The sequence below is a fragment of the Pangasianodon hypophthalmus genome, chromosome 18, assembly GCF_027358585.1.
Source record: "Pangasianodon hypophthalmus isolate fPanHyp1 chromosome 18, fPanHyp1.pri, whole genome shotgun sequence".
NCBI classification, from domain to species: Eukaryota; Metazoa; Chordata; class Actinopteri; order Siluriformes; family Pangasiidae; genus Pangasianodon; species Pangasianodon hypophthalmus.
Genome location: NC_069727.1, coordinates 8,113,201 through 8,139,400, shown reverse-complemented (window position 1 = coordinate 8,139,400; position 26,200 = coordinate 8,113,201). Strand labels below are relative to the sequence as shown.

Here is a 26,200-nt window from a genome sequence, read left to right as displayed (position 1 = left end):
TTCATTCTGCTGCTACCATCATGAGTTACATCATCAATAAAGATTAGTGAGCCTGTTCCAGAAACAGCCATGCAAGCCCAAGCCATGACACTACCTCCACCGAGCTTGACCGATGAGCTCGTATGTTTTGGATCATGAGCTGATCCTTTCTTTCTCCACACTTTGGCCTTTCCATCACTTTAGCAGAGGTTAATCTTGGTTCCAGAACTTTTGTGCCTCATCGCTGTATTTCTTTGTGAATTTCATTCTGGCCTTCTGATTCTTACTGCTGATGAGTGGTTTGTATTTTGTGGTATTTTGACCTTTATACTTCTGCTCTTGAAGTCTTCTTCGAACTGGATTGTGATACCTTCACCCCTGCCCTGTGGAGGTTGTTGGTGATGTCACTGGCTGTTGTTTTTGAATTTTTTTCACAGATCTCACAATGTTCATCAATCAACTGATTGATAGATGGATTTTCCCTCTTTTCTCGGCTTCAAAATGGCTTGCTTTTCTCCCATAGACAGCTCTCTGGTCTTCATGTTGTTTTATCCTCTTTAACAACAAATGCAGTCTTCATAGTTGAAACCTGGGCCTCAAAGTAGACATTCAGAGCTTTTAATTGATTAAATAATCAGTCTAACAGGGCACACCTGAGCAACAAGAAACACCTGTCAGTCACAAGTTCTAATATTTTGAGCAATTGAAAAATGGGTGGGTTCAAAAAAAAAAAAAAAGGTACCATGTTCTAAGTTGTTTAACACATCTACTTAGATGTTAATTTTAGGAAATGAAAGCAGAAATTCTGGTCTATCATTTCATATTCATCTTTTAATTTCAAATGCAAATGTCTTCAGTGTATAGAAAAAAAAACAAAAGAATTCCAATATTTTCTGGGGCGCTGTATTTCCATTACCTTGTTGTTTTTTCTCTTCTCACTTACCTATCCTTTTTTCTTATTTATTTCTGTTTAATTTATGTTCTCATTATGATTGAGCCAACCATTATGATTGCAGTTCACAGCCTCACTTTTTACTTGCAACCAAAACAAGCCAGCCAATTAACAAATGTTAATCATCAAGTCTTGGATGCCACAGGAAAGAAGCCCATGAAATCATTTTTTATAGCACACAAACCCTCTTACTGAGCAAAGAAGAAATACAGCTGCTTCACTGTGGTTTGTCGGCATCCGTGAATGGACAGAACATAGAGAATGTAGACAGGTTGTTGCATGTGCTGTAATGGGATGAAACAGGCTTATTGAGAGCGCTGTACAGAGCAGAGCAGCATGATTTGTGACTAGAAAGGTGATTTCCGGTCACGGCATGCTATCAATGTCCATTCCTGCATGATTTGTCATGCTTTAACACCATGCTTTTCTGTGTCACCTTTATCACCTGAATCCATAGATCCTATAAGTCTGCTTGTGGAGATGTGTAGTGTTTACAGATTGGCAGATTAATTTAAGGGGAACGACACATCTTCTTACTGATGGCTTCACTGAATTTAATGAGAATCCCTTCAATAAATGTTGTTACAACTGACTTAGCACATTTGTACTAGTGTACATTTGCATGTGCAATTGTTGCTAAGCTTTGGCCTTATTTCCACATAAAGTAAAGAAGCAGTAGGCTGTGGACAGATATGAGGAGATCTCAGGAGGGAAACGGCTTTTCATCTTTTTTTATTGTGGCCAGCAAGATCACCCTGAACAGAGCTTAGGCGCATTTCTGAAGATAACAGATGTGTATTTGGATTCATAGAAAGCTGTCAGCTCCAAAGAGCACTTGGGAAGAGGCTGGACTCCATGCCGTGAATGGGAAGGACTTATCACCCATCTCCTCCTTTCTGCTCCTGCAAGGTAATTGATATTCAGAAATATTCCTTCACTTGGAGTCATCAAACCAAGCAAGAAAGAAAGAATATACTTTATCATCAGCAGTCTCAGTCACAGGAACTTTATTTTTTTCAGGTTGTAAGCTACATGTATTTGATCAACTGAATTAACGGGAGAAAAAAGGAAGCTTATTAGCAGGCAATTATAAAATGCAAAGGAGGAAGATGAGTGGAAAGAGACAGCATTCCTCAGGGCTACAATTAGCAGCTTGCAGATAGCATCCAATCTTGCGTACCCTACTGATTAGAGAAGAACCTGAGTAAAATGTTTTTACAGGTCTATACATATATTAGAGTGGACTAAGATTGCAGGAAGAGGAGCATGGACAACTGGAGTCTTTAATGTCACAGTGAAGACCTGGTGCAGCATGCATGCTAAAACAGCAGAGATTTCATTTCAGACTGCTTGGTGGGTAGTTTTACACACCAGGCAACATATAGTGCACGCTTCACAAAAATGATTACATTTACAACCCTAAAGTGTTTTTCTGTTTCTCCCTCTTATCCAATATCAGAGAGGGAACCCCTTTGAGAAGCTAAGAACCCAAAACTATCAAAAGAGCCTTTAAGAGACACAATATTAATAATATCAATAAGGTTATAATGACCAAGGATGCAAAATGGCTTGGTGTGGGTTTGCAGTGAAACTGCACACATCTGTATCATGAGGCTTTTCCATTATGCAAAGCAAACAAAAAGAAGTGACATACTGGTACATTCCAAGCCATCTCTCATTTTCAGAGAGATCTGATCCATGTTTATTCACTTCCAAGTTGAAAGGGGGATTTGGACAAAGGATCTGGTTCTTTTCGTAGAACCAGTCTCAGGAGTTGTACCAGAGCAAATGACTCTGCTGGAGAAATGACCCAGACCTGGCCTTGACTGCCGATGTGTAAGATGAAGACCATTAAGGCTACTTTAAGATCCTTTACTGATACAGGCTTTTATCCCCACCCAATTTTTACCCCCAATTTTTACCTATTACCCACCTGCCTGATCAAAAAGATGGATGAATTTAACAGTAGCTCTATAGTTCTCAGCAGCTACAGGACCAGGCAAACAAATATGCCAGGAGAAAGAGGATTTCAGTTGTTCAACTTTTTGATTGAGATTGAGATATGTTATTCTCAGAGAGTTGGTAGTTTCTGACAGATTTAGTTTTTTTTCTACTGATAGTGGGGAAAAATATAGAAAAATGGCAATGGCTGATCAGCTAGTTAGCATTAAATCATTGGTGAGTTACACTGCATTTTTCATTTTGCTACATTACAGGTTTCTCAGTGGTGGGTCACTTATCTCAGCCTGATTAACGACATCTGGCTGCGTGATTCTTCTGATCTCCTAGCTAATGTTAATTTGGTTTGGTAGTTTGTGTGTAGATCTTGAAGGCCTTTTAAATTTAGTAAATCTGCAGATTAAGGCTTTGTAATGTATGATGTCCACCTTATGATTCATTCATTAAAATAAACATTGAAAAATATTCATAAAAATTAAAATAGTTTTCTCTGCAGCATGGAATGTAATGAAAGCCTAGACCCGAAATGAACGATTTGCTGCTGATATATGTAAAAATGTGTGAAATCTAAAAAGAAGAGCTTGTTCATCAGTGGTAGTGCACCAGCCTGGCTGTCTAATTTGCTATAACAACTGTCAGGTCAACTGTCAGGTCAACGCAGTCAGTGAACTCAGTTTCCCAGAACACACCGCGACCTACAAACATGGCCATCCCAGACTACGCATCCTAAGTTACACTCACTTTATCAAGTTCACAGTCACCTGACTTTTAAACCATGCACATCTGTAACAGATCACCACCAGCACTATATACTGGACTCTCAAACACACAATCACCCTGAAGTAAATGCTCAGCTTGTTTAGTGCAGACTTTACCAAGCCTTCTATTTTCTGTTGATTTGCTGTCCTGGTTTTATTGTTTATTGCTAGCTTCCTAGTTTCTGTGTTTTGTCTGAGCCCTGTTCACCCTGTTTGTTGATCGCCTGACCTAAGCCTGTTTTTGACCTTGATATTGGCAAGCATTTTTGGATTTGGCTGCGCGCTGTTCATTAAAGTACGGTCAACTGCAACTGCATCCCATCTCAGCCTTCTATCTCATGATAACAACCACTTTAAGAGAAATAACCAGTTCATGATACTACTATAAATTGCAATCATTAAGCAGGCCTTAAAAGTACAATCATTGTACTTATTTCAGTAATTCTGCTGTGAGGTTTCATAATCACATTTTAGAATTCAACAGAGAGAGATTAGATTTATTTAATTTAGTGGAAAATAGTCTCTCAGCATTACAAATGAAGATACTCTCTGCACCTTTATACAACAGCATTGTAAAAATGGGTCTCAGGCTTGAAAAGTGAATACTGGAAAATTTTGATCAGAACTATGATGTCTGACAGAGGAGCAATTACTTGCATTCATGAAGCATACAGTAAAATTGGTTCCCTGCTGTGGACTGATGAATAGAGTGAGGAAGGGAGGAAGAAAGGTGAGATTGAATCTAGACAACCTACTTCAAATGCCTCATTTACATTTGATCCTTTAACAATATTCATCAAGGTCAATGTCAGATGTGGAGATCTGGCTAAACCAAAATCTTATCCTAATTCCTTGGAAGAAATTTCAAGCAATTCCAATAATGGAAGAAAATCAGATTGGGTACATCTGGTTCAAGCTAAAACCTACAGCAGTGCCCAAACTAGGGGATGTGATCCCACATGAGGCCACTCCATTTACAGCTGTGTTAAAGTTGTGAGAGAAGCTCCTCTTTTTTTATTCAATTATTTTACAAATTAATATTATGAATTTTGCACTAATTATGAAGAAGGATTTTGTGTGTTACTGGGAGTCACATTCAAACAAGCCACATTTAAAGTAAGAGTGTACATGCTGTAGGGAAAATTTAGCTCATTTAGGTTAAGCTGATGTATTCTCCACCAATATGTAAGGAAATTAGCTGTTTAGGTTAAGCTGTTGTATTCTCCACCAAAATATGTAGGAGAATAGCAGATCAGCTCAAAAGGAGAAATTTGTAAACTTAATATTTTAACAGCTGATCAACTATTCGTCCAGCGATAAGTTGAAATGAGTGTATTTATTAATTGTATATGGGATATTACCTCCGTGGCCACCGGCAATAATATCCTAAATATAGTGAAACACTATATTAAGAGCACAGTAACAAGATCGGCAGTTTAAGGCAATAAATTTGAAGCACAGAGACACAAGACACTGGCCTTTATAAAATCAGACGAGACTTTATTACTATTCTAACAACACAGAAACTAATCTAACACAAACACACACACACACACACACAAACAGGGGTGAAAATGGCTTTGAAGAGAGAGTGAATGAAATTCCAAGTTACTAGCAGTTTCTCAGACCATGACCTGAATGAACCATCAACTTATGAGTTTGATTTAACATTCGCTTCGTTTAGAAGGGCTTTAAACTTGTATTAAATGCACCAGTTCAGCGAGAATCTGGAGGTACTATACTTGCGTTTGTGTTGCCAGGGATTCCCTAGTTGCGTTGTTGTTTGGAAGGGGTTTCCGGCGATGTTGATTGGTCGGCGGTCTGGTTGGCCTTATGTAGCGTCTCGAAAGACCAATGAGGAAGATAAACAGAGTGAGGCGCGAACCCGGCGGAGTCTCGTAGGCGGGTTGCAAAACTTTGAAGAATGGTTCACAGCGGTGCGAAGCCGAGAGTTGGAAGCTTTGCAAGAACCAGTCTGGATGCCGAGTCTCGGAGCAAGCGTGATCTCCTTGTGATGAACTTCTAAAGCTCTTGGTTGATGAGACTTCCTTCAGATGTGGATGGAGACTCTTGCAGAGATGTAGTGGATGAGACTCCAAAGATGTGTTGGATTCTCTCAAAGATGGATAGGATGAGACTCTTGCAGAGGTGTTGTGGATGAGACTCTTGCAGAGGTGTTGTGGATGAGACTCTTGCAGAGGTGTTGTGGATGAGACTCAGAGTTTCCTTTGTGTCAGGGGGTTTTAACCCTTTCCAGTTGGGCTGACCCCAAAGTGTTTGCTCCAATCAGCAGGATCTCGGGGCAGGGTGTAAACTGTATTCTCCTCCTCTGACACTAATTAACATTCTGGTCTCTGAGTTATGTGCTTTGCAAACTTTGCATAAGGTTAAGTTAGAACTTTGTTAAGGAATTTGGTAACATGCATGTAATACATCGTACTCAACTTTACATTATACCAACCCTTAGGAAATTCAATAGTGATCACACACATACCAAACATGACATACCTGCTGTTATTGATACACACACGAACACTATGGTCCCTGTTAAACGATCAAAAAGCATTATAATGACCTGGTGGCTATAAGCATGACACACATACGGAATGACATTAAAAGAGGCAACAAGTTTCCAAACTATGGTGCATCATCTTAAAAGTCATTGTCCTTGTAGGAGATGTAAAGTAGCCTTATGCAGTCTGTTAAAGCTGGGTTCTGTGGAATGTGTGAAGGGTGGTAAACTTTGTGTTCCTGGGGAGAGCAAAGGTCTCATTCCATGAGGGTCCTTGGGTGAGTTCCCCCCCCCCTTTTCTGTAGTTATCAGTTTTAGCATCATGTTGGGTGAGCCATCTGGTCTTGGCCAGCGATCTAGATCAACAAGTTTGACAGAGGTTCCTCTTGGCTAAGAGGGTTCGTCCTCTGGTCAGGGATGTCCTATCAGTTGGTGATTGTTGACAGGGCAGTTGAAATCCAGCAATCAGTAAACAAGTGGTAATTAACTTGGGTCTGCAAAGTCTGGAAGCAGGATTCCTAGCTTTATGGCTTCTTTGCTTTCCTTGCCTGTTCACTTCAGATCCTACAATGCTATCAAACTGTTATCACACTTCACAAGTGTAGGAGCAATAAAAATAGACAAAATCTACCTCATGATGGTAAATAACAAGGAGAAACCAAACGCCTCGTCTGTGGCAGCGTCCTTGCAATGGAGAGCATGAAGCCAAATAAGCTTAGAAGGCATTTACAGACCATTCATAAGGAATGTGCCAACAAACCAAAATCTTTCTTTCAAAGAAAATAAGTTAAACAGGTAGCAATATACGCTAAAAGTTTGTGGACTAATCACACCCATATGTGGTTCTTCCCCAAACTGTTGCCACAAAGTTGTATAGAATGTCTTTGTATGCTGTAGCCTTTACAACTTCTCTACACCGCCAACCTGCCACTGTTGTGCCCTTGAGCAAGGCGCTTAAGCCTGTCTGCTCCAGGGGTGCCGTATCATAGCTGACCCAGCGCTCTGACTCCAGCTTCCTAACAAGCTGGCATATGCAATGAAAAGAATTTCACTGTAATGTAATGTGTCTGTGCCAAGTAAAAGCTTCTTCTGCTTCTTCTTCTCACCTGTTCCAGCATGAAAATGCTTCTGTGCACAAAGCGAGCCCCATCAATTCATGGTTTGCCAAGGTCAGAGTGCTAGAAGTCAAGTGTCCTCCACAGGGTCCTGACCTCAACCCCATTGAACACCTTTGGGATGAACTGAAACTCACCCAGCATCAGAGCCTGACCTCACTAATGCTCTTGTGGCTGAATGATCAGAAATCTAGAAAAGGATGTTCAACAAGCACATATGAGTGTGATGGTCAGGTTTCCACATACTTTTGGCCATATAGTGTAAGTTCAAACAGGCCTTGACTGTGACAGAAAGATCGTCAAAAAGATCTTTTGAGGTGAGCTATTGAGTAGCTAAAGCTAATGAAACCACATACTATTGGAAAAACATTAATCCTGGCAACAGCAGTTGATTTGGTGAGAACAATGTGCAGGAATAAAGATCCATTCTGCTTTCAAATACCATGCTGAAACAATGGAGTTTTGCGACAGCAAGCAACCAAAAGAGCACACTTGAGAGAGCGAGTGAAAAATTCCCCTGCTTACGTTCTTCAAATGAATGCTAGCTGTGAGGGTCACGATGCTTCCACTAGTGCTTTTGTCTGCTATATGGAAAGACTCCATACATGAGGATATACTGTACAGTCTTGAACATGAAACTGCTCAGACCACGTTCACTGTACTTTGCAGCTCCATGGAAGAGAAGCAGATCCTGTGGGTTCGAATGGTAGGATTTCACACAGACCACAAACAATCATCATAAATGGTGGGCATCTAGGAGAGATTTTCACTGTGTGCAACTGATTACATGCAAGAAATCAATGTGCTTTACCTCAGCTGTGATGAAAGAGCCAGTCTCTCATTAGACGACAGCTTTACCTCAAGCTTCCTTCTGACCTGAAGGAAGAAGGGCTTTAATTAAATCCAGAAGAAGGGACTAAGCAGCCTCCAAGTTCCAATTACTGAAACCAGGGCATAAAACTTCACTCTGCCAAAGTAAACAGAGGAAGAGATAGAGAGTGTGTATTGATTAACACCACAGTGCTCATGTTCATCACTTTCTTTCTCCCTCGAGGTGCTGGCAGGCTAATGACGAGACAAATTAAGGCTAGAGAGGGAGCCACTCGTTACATTGCTGTTAACCCATCTCAACCAAGACCCGCTGCCTCTCGTCCTTCTGCTCAGCAACTCTACGAAACTCATAGCACTTCAAATGAATAATTCACTCAGGTACTCCAAAAGGGATAGGATATTAAAATTACATAGTTGCTCTGCCACATCCTTAAGATATTCTGACCTTGCAATTGTCTCTACCTCCTGATGATTAAAGAAGTCTGTTTGAGTTTCTCTCTCTCTCTCTATACATTAGCAAAGTGGCAAAGCAAATCAGAAACTGACCACAGCACCAAACACTTTCATCATTTTCACTTTCACATTTTTTTTTTCCTTAGAGAGACGAATATAAATCTATGGCAGTGTTATTGTTGTTTTTTAGATTTTCTATGTTTATTTCTATATTGCTGCATTTGGGTGTTTCCAAATTTAAATATTTCTGTATTTTTTTTTTGTGTTATTATTATTATTGTTATTATTATTTCTTCAACTTTTCTGTATTAATTTATTTTTGTGTTTCTTTGTCTATATAGTAATGAGAGACTTGTTTTTTTTCCACATTCAGGCATGGCAATGAAGACCTGAGTGGGCTGGGAGAGTAGGTGAGGAGGATTTATGAGCACAGGTTTGGGAAGGCAAGCTCAGAGAGGATGATAGTGGAGATAGGACCATCCACATGATTTCATGACCTTTATGTGGTAACCTACAACGTGCATTTAAAGCCAGTGTGTGTGTGAAAAGAAACACACAGAGAGTGAGTGGGTGGAGCTATCAATATGTGTAGGTTGTCCAGACAGTTTGATTTTGTTTTACATCACTGTATTATTTCAAGCTGGAATCAGTACAAAACAATACATATATTGGTGCTATATCTTTTAGTCTATGGCCAATATTAAAACATATAGCACATGTATTACAGCCTGTAACCTTGCTGTAGCAGCTACACAGAGCAGTTTAAATTCAAAATTAGTGTAAGAAACTCCCACTGAGCACGGAAGTCAAAATTATATTGTTCGTATATTATTAATGAAAACATTTGTGCCACATCACTTTCTCTGGCTGGGGATTGGGAACCTCTGGGCCTGAACCAACTCATTCAACAGTGTGTTTGAAACATTTCAAAGTGTAAGATATTGGTGATGGGTCACTTCCTCCACACTGATAACCACTAGAGGATCAACCTCTATACAAGGGCAGTAAACTGGAACAAATTTCTGCTGGAACCTCCACATGAAAGAGCAAATAATCTGAACTAGCATTTTCAGACAGGTCATCCCTAGATCTCTGGCTATCTGTTGCTGATGTGCTGCGGTTTGTATACTATGTATTAAAAACAACTGAGGTTGAAGCCAGACGTTTACAATAAAATTATGATAATAAGGGAAATATGTAAAGGTAGAAATTTATAAATAATGTGCATATAATTTTAGCATTTAAAAATGATATGATATTAATATATTTATTTATATATTTATTCTTTTATTTATGTTTCATTTTGGCAGGTCTGGACCTCTGCACTCGATAACTTCTTCAACTCCAAATATATACATATCACCAGCAAATTAAAACATGAGTTTGAATAATAAGGAACACCCACTACAACATCTCTGGAAATTTGAAAGTTCATTTCATCATTGTACAATGGTAAAGATTGTCAACAACTGTAATGTCACATAGGTTTAGCTAGCTAACACAGAAGTGAACTATTTCCAGGCCCCATTGACTCCAAAGAACAAACAGCTGAGTAAACATGGTTTAATTTTTTTTTTTTTCATTTACAAAATTCATTACTTGGAGGCATAAATTGGGTTTCTTCAGTTCGTTATTAGTTAATTATATTGAATTTGTAATGCTAGCATACTTCTTGAGATGTAGCCTAATGTTATGTTACCTATGACTTACCTATGACTGTAGCTTGCTAGATGATAAAGAAATGTTGCTTAGCTGTGGGCCTTTTATGTCCAATAGAGATCCTACACAGATTCGGCCAGCCACATTATGTCATTTTTTTATGGATGTGGATTAGTATTTTGGCCCACCCTTGACTGCCATCATCTTAATAAAGTCCCTGGGTCTAACCTGGCTACCCCATTGTAAAAGGTCTGTCTATGCCTCTGCTGTGTACAACTTGCTCTTTTGTAAGCTAGAAAAAAATGTTCTTGGAGACCTGAGTCTCGATTTTACAAGCAAACAGCAGATAAACTATTCCCATCTAATTAGGCATGTCTTGTATAAATAATGCTGTGGTGTGGTTAAATTGGTTCCCAAAGGCAAGTTCCAGGAAGTGGGATGAGTGACCAACAGTCTTTCCCCCGCTGTGAACTTGAAGAGCCAGACAACACCATCACCAGAAAGCTGTTTCCATACAGAAGATGAGAAGATTTCTAAACTGAAAAGTTAGACAAAATGGAAAAGGAGGGGAGGGACAAGAAGACAGAAAAGAAAACAAATGACAAATGAAATAAAAATTCGCTGGCAGTCAAGATGGCCAGAATATATTTTCTGACAGTCCTAAAACTTCCCAAAGTCAAAACATTTATTAATCTACAGAGTGTCAGAGAATAAACAGTGAGTTTCAGCCCAGCAATTCCAATCACAGATAAGACTTGTCCTGTCCAAAAGCAAAAAAAATGTTCCAGAGTGTTTCACCCAAGAATCACACATTGTTTACCACTGACGCTGGCAGAAGAGCAGGAAGTGTTTCCTGCAGTAGCCCACTGGTAATTCATTTACAGCCAGACACCAGAATTCACACCCGCCTGCTTACCATTTAAAATAGCATAGAGATAGCCATTCCCTGCTACTGTGTAATCATAAACACAATAATAGAAGAGCACAACTTCATCCTTTCTGTACCGCATATCCAGCACAGGTCATGGGGAGCCTGGAGCCTATCAAAGGGGCACAAGGCAGGGGACACCCTAGACAGGGTACCAACCCATCGCAGGGCATAATCACACACTACGGTCAACTTAGAGATGCCTACAACACATGTCTTTGGACTGGGGAGGAAACCGGAGTACCCGGAGGAAACCCCCAAAGCTGGGAAGGACATACAAACTCCACATACACAGGGATCAAACCCCCTATCCCGGAGGTGTGAAGCAAACGTTCTAACCAATAAGCCACCATGCCCCAGCACAAATCTTCCGCCAACTTCTTAACCTGGTGTTGGTCATTTCTATTCAAGCTTACTACAACACCATATGGGCTGCTCTTCATGAACTACTGCTCATCTACAAAGCATCAAGAATTATGCTGATGATGTCCTGTACAACTTCTCACAGGACTACTTAAAAGAAATTACTCCACAGGATACTTTATTCACTCCTTGTTGAAGTGAGGATCAAATACAAAACTTTTGTCCTTGTTTTCACACCTTGAAAGACTCAGCATGACAGTTCCTTTAAACCACGGTTCTGAACAACACCCCAGAGAGGCAAGTCAGATCCTCGCCTTCAGCATGCCTGGGATGTTCTTGGTTTAGATCTAAGCATGCTCACAAGGTAAAATCTTGTTGTCTAAGTGCTTATGCCTCTGAACTAGTTAAACCAGAGATATTACTTTTCACTCATTTTTTCACTCAACTTTCAACCCCAGAGCATCTCCCTCCTTGAGGTTGCATGGGAAATCACTAAGTAAGAAAGGGTCTATTGTTGCAGCCAGCTGGAATAATCTAAATGATTAAAAAATAAATGAAAATGAAATATAAAATAAATGTATATCATGCAGTGGTGGCTGCAGGATTCAGTCGAATAGTATGCTCACAACTGCCCACAACCACAATGATTCATGTTCACACGCACACTCAAAGTCAAAGTCACCTTTATTATCATTCTGCATATTGCACAACTTGCTCACATAACTGGGGTATTGAGGTCATTCTGGCATGTTTTGGTATGCTCTGGTATATAAACTTGCCTGTAAACTACAGACTAATCTGATTATTCGCAAAGGTCAGTGTTTAGAGTTGGCATCTTAAGTTTAAAAGAAAGGTGAAGAAGGCAAAATGCAAATAACAATGCATATAATGAGAACATATTCAGGGTTTTTGTCATGAATCATTGTAGTTGTGATAATCATGTTAATTTGTGATCTCTGGAAATTAGTTTCAATTTAGTAATATGAGTTCCACACATATTAACCGTCCTCCATCCTATAACATGACACTTGACTAAGCAGGTAGTGACTTATTATGTAAGAACAGCAAAAAAGCATTGAAGGAAGGAATGGAAAAAAATGCTGCAGTTACATGTCAAAAGCTTCAGTTAAAGTTCACATCAGAGATCAGAATGGGGGAAAAAATGTCATCTCAGTAACTTTGACCATGGCATGGTTGTTGGTTTTTGAGTATTTCTGAAACTCCTGATTTCCTGCTGAAAGAATTTCATGCACAACATTCTCGAGAGTATACATAGGATGTTTTTTGCACCATTCACTGAGCAGCAATTCTGATGAGAAAGGTTAGAGGAGAATGGCCAGACTGGAAGCTGACAGGAAGGCTGTGGTAACTCAAATAACCACTCTTTACAACCATGATATGCAGAAAAGCATCTCAGAATGCACAATAACTTGACCCTTGAGGCAGATTGACTACAACAGCAGAAGACCACATTGGGTTCCAAGAAATGGAATCTGAGGCTACAGTGACACATGTTCACAGAAACTAGACTGAGGAAGAATGGAAAAATGGCACTTGGTCTGATGAATCTCGATTTCTGCTGCAACATGCAGATGGTAGGGTCAGAATTTGGTGTCAGCAGCATGAATCAACATGCTTTGTGTCAACAGTTCAGGGTGGTGGAGGGGGTGTAATGGTGTGGGGAATGTTTTCTCAGGCCCCTTAATACCAATCAAACATCATATCTGAGTATTGTTGCTGACCATTTATTTACCATTTACTTATTTATTTACCATTTATTTACCATTTATTCCTTTACGGCCACAATTTACCCATCTTATAATGCCTAATTCCAGCATGAAGGATGTGGTAGAACAGGAGATGAATCACAGCATGAATGTGCAGCTGACAAATCTGCAGCAGTGACGTGATGCAATCATGTCATGAACCAGAATCTCAAAGGAATGTTTCCAACATCTTGTGGAATCCATGCCATGAAGAACTGATGTTGTTCTGAGAGTAAAGCGTGTCCTAAACAGTATTAGTATGATGTTCCTAATAAGTGTAAGGTGAGTGTACATGCAATTTTCAACAGGAAATTAGATTGCATGAAGCAAAAATGGATTCTCATGCCACCAGAAATGTCTGCTGTAGATGTCAGTGGATGGGATGCGCATCCCTAGCCACACTTCAAGCCTCCTCGACTCCCATTCAAAGTTTTCATAACCTGATCTTGACAATGTGTGGATGATATGAAATCACAAAGGACTCCTTTCAGACATTGTTGCCAAGTGGCCTGGGAGTAGCCTACAGATTTATTCATCTGGGCCCACTCTGCACACTGCCAAATTGCAAAGCAAGTACTAGCAAGGTACTCCTCGATTCTTTTTTCATGAAGAATTGAATGATTTTCAGCTGTTTGCCTCGGTTGCGTTGATGCAGAGCTGGCCATAGTGACAGTAAAATATAACTCTATAAGTTATTTTAATGACCTCACAATACTGTATTGTGCTGGTTACCGAAGAACTATGTAGAGGGTAATGCTAACTAGTTTAAGCTTTATTTGTTTAGACAGGATATGTTGTATGTTAATGCTAGTTAAATGTAAGGTGAAGCTAATTTGCCTAAGCTGGTGCCATGTCCATGGAAATGTAATTTGGAATCGTACCTTGTTTATGTTGTGCACAAGGCCTATGTGACTCAGTACATGCTATGCATTTGTGGGTTTTTTCCAGGACGTTAAGGGTTGAGTGTTTTGCAGACGTTAGATTAATTGTATCAGAGTTCTGAATAACAAGTGAGTAATAAATTATTTTAAAGAGCATTTATGGTAATAACTATATAATAACTGTAAAGTCACAGTTCAGAGCCGTATTGTAGTTCTGGACCTGTAAAATTACCTCATTTTGCAGTAAGAATCGTTTCCTACAGCAGTAATTTTTTTTATAGGATTTACAGTGAAAACTAAGCTGTCAGGCAGTTAACTACTGGTTGATATCCTCTCCATGGCAATTTGCAAGTGAAAGCTGCTCACCCACAGACCATTGCTGAGGGGCATTTTAAACAGTTTGCACCAAAGGTATAAAAAAATAGATCCCACTATAAGTCATCACGAGGACTGGAGAGGGAAAATCTGACAAACTCCTGCCATTGCTTGCAGAAATCTTTGCCCACTTGACTGTGGGAGCTGCCACACTTCATCTTTGTGTAATGTCATCTGTTTTATTTTTTTTCTTCTTTTTTTCTTTTTTTTTTTTTTTTTTGTTGTGCATCCTGCAGAAGCTGGTACACTAATGGCTGAATACAGGCAACAGATAGCCAGATACATGAGATTCTTGGCTAAAATCCAGATTATTTATGATGAATGCTGTAGCTGAAACTGTTTCTGTTTTCTGGCTATACTGAAAATATGTAAAATAATAAATACACTGCAAAAAAAATTACATCATAGTGAAAAGACATTGAATATAGTCAAAATCTTTACTAATTTACATTTTTCTAATTTACTACAATTAACCAAATTATCTGCCAATAGAACAAAACTATTTCAAGCTTAAAATTTGTAAAACTTGATTATTAAAGCTTTTTTTTCTAGCCAAGTCTGAAGTAGTCTTGTTCTATTGGCAAATAATTTTTTTTAAATGTTTGCATTTATTTCTAGAAAGAATCTAAATTATCTGCCAATATATTAAGAAAATGTAAATGAAATTAGTTATCATATCTAAAAATAAGTTTAATCATCTTATATTTGGTTCACTGTAATTTTATACAGTGCCATGCAAAAGTACCCACAACCCCCACCTGGTGTTTTTCCTGTTTTTTTGCATTACAATCTGGAATAAAAATTGGATTTTATGTAATGGATTTAACAAAATAGTCCAAATTGTTGAAATGGAATGAAAAAAAAAATTAAAAACTGAAATGTTGTGAATATATATGTATTCAACCCCTTTGCTATGAAACCCCTAAATAAGATCTGGTCCAACCAATTAACTTCAGAAGCCACATAATGAGTTGATTAAGGTCCACCTGTGTGTGATCAGTGACATCAGTCACATGATCTGTCACATGATGTCAGTATAAATGGGATTCCATGTGTTGGAGTGCCAGAAGTGCATTCTTATTCTTTCAGATTCTGACAGATTAAAAAAAGGTACACCATCTGCACTCACTTGCTCTTCCTCACCCTCCTATTTCCTCAGTTTACAAAACACCAGGCTCGGCAGCTGCCATGCTGGTCGTCTACCTGAGACCCATCTTTCCAAGCCATAATCAGCAGATGACTTGGAGCTTTAGGAAGCCTTCCTCCTCTCTCATTTCTCCTACACACATTTAATCAATGCATATTAAAAGAAATACACCAAAACAAACCTCTGGAACAATGGAGGTAAGCATAAATGTCATTATATTCTTACATATTATGCCTTTTTTCTCTCACACAGATTTTCTGTGCTCTCTTAGAAAGCTAAAAAAAAAATGTCCACACTCAAATATATCCTGCTACATTCAAGACTAAACCACTATCGATTCGGATGGGGAGGTATACTCTCGTGTGAGCTCTAAGATATTAGATAGCAATTTATTTTAAATCAATTTGTATCTGACAATTCAGTTGCATTAGCACAGAACAGGTTGTTTCTCTCTTCCCTTATCTGTAGTCCAAGTGAGTTGTGTCTCAATACAAGCTTCTTTTAGATCGCTAGTAATCCCAGTTAACAGCCTAAATATGAACTACCATTATAGTAAATAAATACACTTCTACTGTAGCTTAAAAAACCTGTTGTTTCAACTTAATTGTCTGGCATGCCTGATATGACTAAAGACCACAAAACATGAAAGCAAATTAATTCAATAATTATTTGTTTGTTACCTTTTATGTAAAACTGCTGGGGAGTAGAATTTGATCATTTCTCCCTCTCTCGCATAAAAACGCTATTGTGATCTACTCGTAAGAATATTGTTGTGCTGTTCTCCACCACACAGACTGATGGGCCAAACACACCTAGTTATCCACTAGCTGGCTATTGTTATCTCTTTAGCTAAAGCAACACAATGAGGATAACTTGACTGACTATCATTCACTAGCTAGCGCATCAACTAGAGAACAAATAAATTCTCTCTGCAATTCCACTTCTGCAAAATCTAAATCTCCATCACTCCGGCTTCCTCCCTGCAAAAAATGTCATCTCAGCAAACGAAAATATCTTGAATATACATAGCTTTATCTAGTATTATGAGATTACAATAAAAGAAATATAAGATTGTTAAACCTATTTCTATATATTTCTACTAATTTCACGCTTTAATTTCTCTTATTCTATTGGCAGATAATTTTGCTTCTTTCCAGAAATAAATGCTTAAAATTACCTGCCAACAGAATAAGATCATTTCAAGCTAGAAAAAATAATCTGAATAATTCTATATTTGGTTTATTGTAATCTTATCATAGGAAATACTAGTTAATTTGACAATATTCAAGATATTTTCACTTGTAATTTTGTACAGTGCGACTGTGAATTACTATTACAAGATTGTCAGACTAACTCACAGCAGCTTAGGAACATCACATTGTGGGGTTTTTTTTCATCGACTTACTTTTCGTTTTTTAACTGTAGTTGTGTAAAATTTAAATGAAATGTGGCCAACAGTAATTAGCTATGAGTTAATAAAATTAACTTGTCTAAACAACCAACACTCATATCAACCTAGAGTGTTGACATAATTTCAGATCTTCTTAATTAGCCAGCTACAGAGGTTAACTAAGTGACCAAACAGATTTTTTATGTTTGTGATTTAAAATTTGTTGACAGTATATAAAATTGGGTGCAAGTTCTATACTTTTTTAACTGAACTGTGGGACTTACAGCTAAGCTTCAGAGGAAGAAGGGTGTTTATGCATGAATTTCTTTTCAAGTGGAGATTGGGCTTTGAAACATGGTCCGCTGTGTCAGCTCAGAATGATTCGAAGGAGTGTAATGAGGAGGTGTGGAATGAGGCGTTATCAGGCTGCAATAGCCAAGTATAATGTGCATTTTTTTATTCGTTTAATATACACTATATATGTACACAATGAGTCAGAGAAAACTATCTATCTAGATAGAAAACTATCTAGAAATACAATTGTGGGGTAAACGCTGCATGAAGGATACTTGAGCTGAATCTGCTTATCACATGGTGAAAGCATGGAGATCAAATAAATCATTCCAGGAAGCGGTGCTGTCTTACATTGCTGATGGGATTAAATCACACATTATGGCTGAGACTAGCAAATGATCATAACACAACATTGTGCTGTCATCTTACCAAGAAGCAAACAAGGTCGTTGCAACGTTATAGAGACAGAAATTACTCATGTTGTGCTGATGTTTGTGTGATCTATCTGGGAACCGTTCCATGTTACTAAATCCTTTATTGTCAGCATGCTAGATGTCTACAGAAGCTTAAGTATTGGCCTGTTTAATCTCTGATTCCTCTACAACTGAGTGATAAAAACATATAACCAATTCTAACTGGTTGACATCCTTTGGCAGTGCTGTTGCTTTTAAAAAAAAGGAGAGGGAACAGGAAATCTGAGTGCAAGAGCATAAAAAGTGTCACAAGCAAGCAAGATATAAATGAGCATATGTGCATACTCCCTATACACAGCGAAAGCAAATCTGCACAAGAGCAGCATCATTTTGAGGGTAAGGTCAATGCGCAAGCAAGATACATTTGTGTGTGTACATGCATTTTTGTATGGAACAAAAAAAATCATGTGTGCAAAAGGAGACCTGCTAATGTGACACCATAGACCTTTTGTTTTCATGCACAATGTGTAAGAACACTGGCATAATTAACTGACCTTGTATGGGAAAAGAATCCATTACAACTTAATTAAAATGCCAACACAAAAGTAATTAAAATGCCATAACAAAACTGATAATCACAAATGACTGATGATATGTAAATTAAAATTAGGATATTTTAAATGTCATATAAGAGCATTAAAGTATGTTTTATTTTGTTCATGCTCACTTGCTCACATGATGGTTTGTCACTGGGGTGCACATACAGTCACTTCCAACAGTACATACAGATCAGAATTTCAGCTTTCATTTCCTGATATTTACATCTAGATGTGTTAAACAACTTACAAACATGGTAATTTTGTTTGATCCCACCTTTTTCAAGTGATCAAAATTTGTGACTGACAGGTGTTTCTTGTTGCCCAGTTAGATTGATTGTTTAAACAATTAATAGCTATGAATGTCTACTCTTGGTTTGAGCAAAGGGTTTCGCCTGTGAAGACTGCATTTGTTGTTGTTAAAAAAAAAGATAAACCAACAAGAAGACCAAAGAGCTGTCTATGGGAGAAAAGTAAGACATTTCAAAGTTGGGAAAAGAGGGAAAATCAATCAAAGCCACTGCACCTGTATTGGGCATAGCCAGTACAACAATTTGGAATGTCTGGTTCTCTCTTGGCCGACCTCTCGAACAGGTCGGCCAAGGAAACAACAGGAGCTGATGACAGAAACTTTGTGAAGAAAAACCCAAAAACAACAGTCAGTGGCTTCACCAACACCCACCACAGGGCAGGGGTGAAGGTATCACAATCCACTGTTCAAAGAAGACTTCAAGAGCAGAAATATAGAGGCCATACCACAAAATACAAACCACTCATCAACAGTAAGAATCAGAAGGCCAGATTGGAATTCATAAAGAAATACAGAGATGAGCTACAAAAGTTCTGGAACCAAGATTAACTGCTACCAAAGTGAAGGAAAGGCCAAAGTGTGGAGAAAGAAAGGATCTGCTCATGATCCAAAACATACGAGCTCATCGGTCAAGCTCGGTGGAGGTAGTGTCATGGCTTGGGCTTACATAGCTGCTTCTGGAACAGGCTCATTAATCTTTATTGATGATGTCACTCATGATGGTAGCAGCAGAATGAATTCAGAAGTCTACAGAAACATTCTGTCTGCCAATTTACAGAGAAATGCATCCAATCTAATTGGGAGGAACTTCATCATGCAGCTAGACAATGACCCAGTACACAGTGCCAACACAACAAAGCACTTCATCAGGGGAAAAAAGTGGAAGGTTTTAGACTGGCCAAGTCACTCACCAGAGCTTAACCCAATTGAGCAGCATTTCATCTCCTGAAGAGGAGACTGAAGGGAGAAAATCCCCAAAACAAACAACTGAAAGAAGCCTGGTACAAGCCTAGAAAAGCATCACAAAGGAATGCAACAATTTGGTGATGTCAGTGGGTCACCAGCTTGATGCAGTTATTGCAAGCAAGGGATATGCAACCAAATATTAATGTTATTTACTTTCATTTACTTTAAGACTGTAAAATCTGTTCCTATACTTTTGCTTAAAAATTGGGTAGTCTGCCCCCACGGGTGCCATGTTCTAAGTTGTTTAAACACATCTAGATGTAAATATCAGGAAATGAAAGCCTTAATTCTAATCTATCATCTCATATTCATCTTTTGATCTCAAACCCAAATGTCTTCAGTGTATAGCAAAAATAAAAGAATTCCAAATACTTTCAGAGGGAACTGTATTACTTCTTTCTTCTGTATTTAGTCTTTTTGCCTTTGTGATGTCTTATGATGAAAATATGTTCACCTGATAAAAAGATACAAACATAATCCCTTAAACTCTCATGTTATTAATATTAAAGCATAATATTCAGTTCAGTGAAAATGCTAATACTAATAACATGGCTGGAAAATATTAGCCACCCTTGAGCAGATGTCATCTGTGTAGTGCTATTGTTATTTCATTGTTAGAAACTTCATTTTTAAGGAATTGTTCTATAGAACCATTTGTAAAGGCCCAAGCAATTTGAACAACTACACAGCACTGCATGGATCCGAGCGGCAACTATTGCTGTATGAAACTTTGAAACTTACATAACATTCCGGTGACTTTCTGTACGTTTTCTCCTCTTCTTGTTTATAGTGTAAAGCATCATTGTCTCAAATGATAATTTGCAGTTAGACAATGGTGTATGTACATTAGGAGACTGGGCCATTTGGACCTTCGAGCGGTCATGCATAGAGAGATTCTATTTATTCTACCTATATTAGTAGCTCTTATTACCTTGAAACTTAAAATCATAGACTATAATACACATCCTATTCCAGGCTTTTTTAAGATACTTATTCACCAAATCAGCTTTCACATAAACCTCACACTGTGAATGTTTTAAAAACAGTTCCACATGCCAGTCAGCTCATAGAGTGAGGTAAGGATCCTGTGCTTGTTCTTATACCTGCACAGAGGAACATATTTAAGTACAGCATTTCAAGATGGACGTGGACTTTGTAGAGACATGGCCTGGAGCTCTGGCTCACCAATACTTTCCACCAGACAGTTGGACGCCCTCTGGTGAATGGCAGAGAAATAGGCACAGAAGTCAAGGAAGAACAAGGAGTCGATGGTTTGACATTTTATCCTGAGGAATTGGAGGGGTGAGCTGTGAATATAAAGGAATATATCAGGAAATGTATATATATATATATATATATATATATATATATATATATATATATATATATATATATATATATATATATATAACACAGAATTCATCTAGTTTGTGGGTACAGGTTAATCGTGTAGCTGGAACAAAGCAGAGAACCGCTGTGTAGCAGTGCTGACTAGACACTCAAAAGCTCAGGTTTTATTAATACCACCGGCATGAACCTTTCCAGGGTGTTGGATTTGCATTCAGAAAAGATCAAATGTTCAGCACGGAAGCTGAAGGCAGTACATTAATGAGAGGTTAGTTTAGTCATAACAGGTTTAAAAAAACATGATGGTCTGTAGTGCTTAATGGTGATAGTGGCAAGGATGAGGAACAGGGTTACATGGCATTGTGGGTAAAGTAAACTATGAACACCTCAAAAATCTGATAAATGCAAATAGAAGGACATTTGTGAGACTTTTGGTTATTCCTGGTGGCAAATATCCTGAGTGTACACACAGAAGCAGAGTTCAGAGTTAATTCCAAAGTTAAACAGAGAAAATGCTGAAGCTTTGTTGAGTTCCTGGTGAGAGGTGAGCAGAACAGTGATGATACTGGTCCAGTACATTTGGTGCAAGCCTTCACAGAAGTCAAGGAGAAACAGGTTGGAGACAGGGAATTGGTAAATTATACAAATGTGTGATGCCAGAAAGGAGATTTCAAGTTAATAGATCTTTATTATGATTCCAGACATATACAAGTACATAGAACGAAATATCATTCTCCAAGTCTTGGTGCAACACACAGGCTTTATGTACTGTATATCTGTCCACAAGACAATATATACTATTGGTGATATTATAGACAGTTATATCACCAGTTTCAGATATGAGTTAATCAGCTGAACTGAATCATGTTTTAGAGAAAGAGGGTATTAACAAGACTAGACTACGTGATTTAATCAACTTACACTCATGATGCTTCGCAATGGGCTTAATATTACAAAAAGACTCTTTTAAGAAAGAGTGAAGGCAGTTGGAGTATGGTATGTGTGTGTGTGTGTGTGTGTGTGTGTGTGTGTGTGTGTGTGTATTTTAGCTTTTTATATCTTGGTGAGAATCAAATGTCCCCACAAGTATAGGAATATCTGACAGTTTTTACTTTGTGGGGGACTTTTGGCTAGTGCCTATAAGGAAAACTCCAAAAGGTTTCCATTTGGTTATTGGTTTTAAGATTGAGTTTAAATGCAGGCATAGCATTAATAATTATGTCTATGGAAGGTATTCACAAGCAGTGGTGTGCTGCTGGGTGGGATGCAATATGCTAATTAAAATCACTTTGCAATTTGTACAGTCATAATTATGACACATTCATGCATTTGGGGTGGATGACATGATTTACACCCAACTCATCTTGCCATATTAGTAACATTAATAGGCGTAGGAAATAAAATACTTTATGCTAGTTCCACTGAAAATAACTAAAATAACATATACTGTAGCAGAAATGACATCTTACCTTATAAATCTAGGAAAATGCATGATTCTGATTGGTTTAATCCTGTTTCACCATAGCAGCTAGTAGCCAATAAAGTGTAATTAAACAAAGTAAGCAGAGATTGAAGCACAATATAAAGAATCATGATGCAACTCTGCCTGCTTTTAAATGCTATAAATCCTGTTAGGCAAATGAATGTTTCAAAACGCTTCATTTCTGTGAGTTTTGAGACACGTGTATGTAAAGTTCACATACACATACCAAGTTCACATACACATGTATAGATACACAAGCACATATACATATGTGCTTGCACACACACACACACACACACACACACATACACAAATGATAATCATGTGTAGTGTTATTGCAGTACTGCAGTGTGAGTCATGGTAGCTGACATTCTTCTAGGGGAAAAGATATGTGCTGGTATGTCACATGCGTCATTAACCATTGCGCAAGCATATTGTACAGTGTGTCTACATTAATCAGTCAAACTTGGATTGACTAATAAACCTTGTTCTTGTTCTTTATAGTTTTGTTGTTAATTGGGCATTCAGCATTACGCATTGTAATAAGATACATATAAAAATAAGATACATAATATCTGAAGCTCAGAGGTGTCAAAAGCATATCTGACTTTCCCAGTGCACACATTTAATCACAGGTTATGTATCTGTCATAGAAGAATTGTTATCTATAACTAATTGCCTTTAAATTGGCTGTCATTATTAAACTTTATCTGTAATTGTTGATATCAATTGTGACGTGCAAAAGCAGCAAAGTGAGAGTCAGTGTCAAGCACAGCAGAACAAACAGGTTTATCTGAAAACAAAAAGGCCAAGAACAATGTCTATCCCACTGGACACTCAGGCACAAACAGCCTGCAACAACTGTCTAGAAGTGTCACACTCCCACCTGCATTATTGCAGTCTGTTGCTCACATCAACGAGGCCCAAGAAAGGCCCATGAGGAATAGCTGCAGTGTCCGTTACACCTCTCACCCACAAATCCTCATGACACACAGCAAACAAGTGCAGAAAACTACTCTGAAGCACAAAAAGGTTTTATCCATATAACCCTCATATCAAATGAGACATCCAGTGAAACTTATAATGCACTCACTTATGCTCAAGATTTAGATACATTCCCAGCAACAATTTAGATACAAAAAATAAGATACAATGACAGCAGACAAACGAGTAAAATCTTTGCCTCAGCAATATCGAACTTTGTGTCAGTGCATCGGCTTACCTTGAATAGCCGCAAGATATTGGCCACCATGATGGAGACGGAGCTGGCAGATGCTCCAATCACTCCCACTATCTTGTCGGGCTTGGCAAAGACAGGGGGGTCACCATTTGCGCAGCGTACATCCGAGCCATCACGCTCAATGAGTGCTTGGACAAAGGTGAGTGACTGCTCAAGGGCATATGTGTCCCGGGAACAGGTGTCCAGAATGCGAGCACCAAGGGTCACATTAGGCAGCAGCTCCGGGTCCTTGTTGATGAGGTCGATGGCAAAGAGCATGGCTTCCAGTCGATGGATGCCCTTCTCCTTCTTCAGCTCTCCGCAGGGCACTCCTCGTTCACCACGGGCATGCACCGGGAATAGGCCACCCAGAATGATGTCGCCATCTATTCGGATGGAGTGGGCATATTCCGTTGGTAGAGACTCCAAGCGTTGAGAGAATGACGGCAACCAACAGCAAATCTCAGCTGTTACGAGAAGAAGGAGCTGGTATGTTGCCCAGTTCAGGCTAGTGCTTTGTAATGCCATACTGATACTACAGAGGAACAGGAGAGGATCCAGAAATCCCAATCATTTAACCAAAATGGCAGTGGTGGTGGGTGGGACCATCCATGGCCATATACTTAATGCTGAGGCCAAATCTCTTGTGTCACGGGAACGTTGCTACAGGGATTTCTTGTGCTCCACGCATGTCTGAAGTACATGTGTTGTGACAGAAAGTGAGGGATAAGTTCAAAAACAGAAGAGAAAAACTGAGAGTGGAATGTGAAACCTCAGGTTCTTCTCTGCTTTGTGCTATATCTCCAGCTGAACCTGCAAAAGAGACAAAAGCTATCAGCTATAGTAGCTCAAATGCAAATTTAAGACCCTTTTGAACATATACGCAGTGCATACAATGTTACACCTGGTTTTGTTTGTCAGTTCAGGTGAATCATGATAAGCAGTCGGTTAAATATTGCCACTAGGAGTGTGATTCTCTCCTTTTGGGAAGACATCTTGATTATCAACAATTCAGTGTACAGCATGAAGCAGATGCCTAGATCAATTTAATTATGATTGTCTCTAAATATTTTTCCCAACAAACAGTTTTAATAGGTGTAGTCATGTCGTTAAAATTGAGGTTGGCGCATCAACACAAATCAATGAGTCTACACCATTGGGAATCATAGAGAGAGGGCTTTGTGGGGGATTTTTCCAGTGACCACAGAAGCAAAGACCTCTATTCTGGCCTTTTTCTCCCACTGCTATGCATGCAAGATCAATGTGCGCAGCTGCAGATTGAAACTGCACCGCATTCAGGCGTCCTCTGAAGTCGAGACTACAGAGGCAGTCTCCTGGACATCACAGACATTGCTGTCTTTTTCCTTGATGTAGCTCGACCGATACACTTCCTGACCCATTACACCAAACAGGACATCCCAAAGCACTGCACTGGATTGAAAATGTGCTGTGCTGAATGTTTTCATCTGTATTGTAGGTTATGGAGAAAATACAGATGAAAACAACCAACTGATTAATAGACATTAGAAGAAGAAGAAGAAGAAGAAGAAGATGCCTTTATTTGTCATATATACATTGCAGTCAGCTGGCTTTACATTATTATGAACACAAGTAATCTTCCAGGATGTGTATAAGTATTCTCCTAGGAATTTAGGACTTAGTTTTGTTCTTCATCAGTGCAAAATAAATCAGACAGACCCACTCATGCTAATGAGACGGAATTGATGGGCGGCCACAAAATTGAAGCTCTTCGATCGTTAGAGGTGACAGAATGATGGACGCGTTATTAAGCTTCCCTGGCACTGTCCCATCTCTTTTTTCTTTTCTTTTTTTTAATTTACAAGTATCGGAATGTGTCAAGCTGTGCGATCTTCTTCTGGCAATTTGATTATATTTTCTCCAGCAGGACTGCTCTCTGGGGGATCCAAGAAAAAATTAAAAAAAGAAAAGAATGGGGGAAAAAATGGGGGGGGGTGATGATCCCCCTCCCACTGGTTAGGAATCGCAGAGCGCGTGAAACAAAACCTCTTGCGCATATGAAATATGTTTTCTAACAAAAGTATGATGCTAATAAAATGCAAGTAATGGAAATGTTCAGCCCTACCTGCTTTCCTGGATGCTGCTGATGGTGCGTTAAGGCGCTCGCGCTTTGGTGCTGAAGAGAACAGCGCATTGAGCGCGAGACCGCCAAACCAATCACAAAAACAGTCTCCACGACTGTCACTGGTCTTCCCCCTCCCTCCCTCTCCCCTCTCTCTCTCTCTCTCTCTCTCTCTCTTTCTCTCTCTCACTCTCTCTCTGGAACCTCAGACAGCGTCTTATCCAACTACACAGACATTATTAACGAATTTCTCTAATGACTAACACTCTTACGCACTGGACGGTAAATGCGCGCGCGGCACGCCGCTTGGTGCGGCGTTTTTACGTCACTCAGTTTGTGTGTTAAGAATTGAAAAGGTGTCTCTGCAAAGATGCAATAGATCACGTCATGGATCGACGTTTAA

At 38.9% G+C, this 26,200-nt stretch overlaps 1 protein-coding gene across 1 annotated transcript in view; it reads right to left on the bottom strand.

The window, feature by feature from the left end:
• Positions 1-25,933, bottom strand: part of grm8a (glutamate receptor, metabotropic 8a) — a 189,310-nt gene extending 163,377 nt beyond the window's left edge. The window contains exons 1-2 of the mRNA XM_026923574.3: positions 25,801-25,933; positions 23,700-24,509 (exon numbers count right to left, since the gene is read on the bottom strand). Coding sequence (XP_026779375.2) covers positions 23,700-24,224 — 525 coding nt within the window. The 5' untranslated portion in view covers positions 24,225-24,509; positions 25,801-25,933. The remainder of the gene's footprint in view (positions 1-23,699; positions 24,510-25,800) is intronic.
• Between the last annotated feature and the right edge of the window lie 267 nt (positions 25,934-26,200).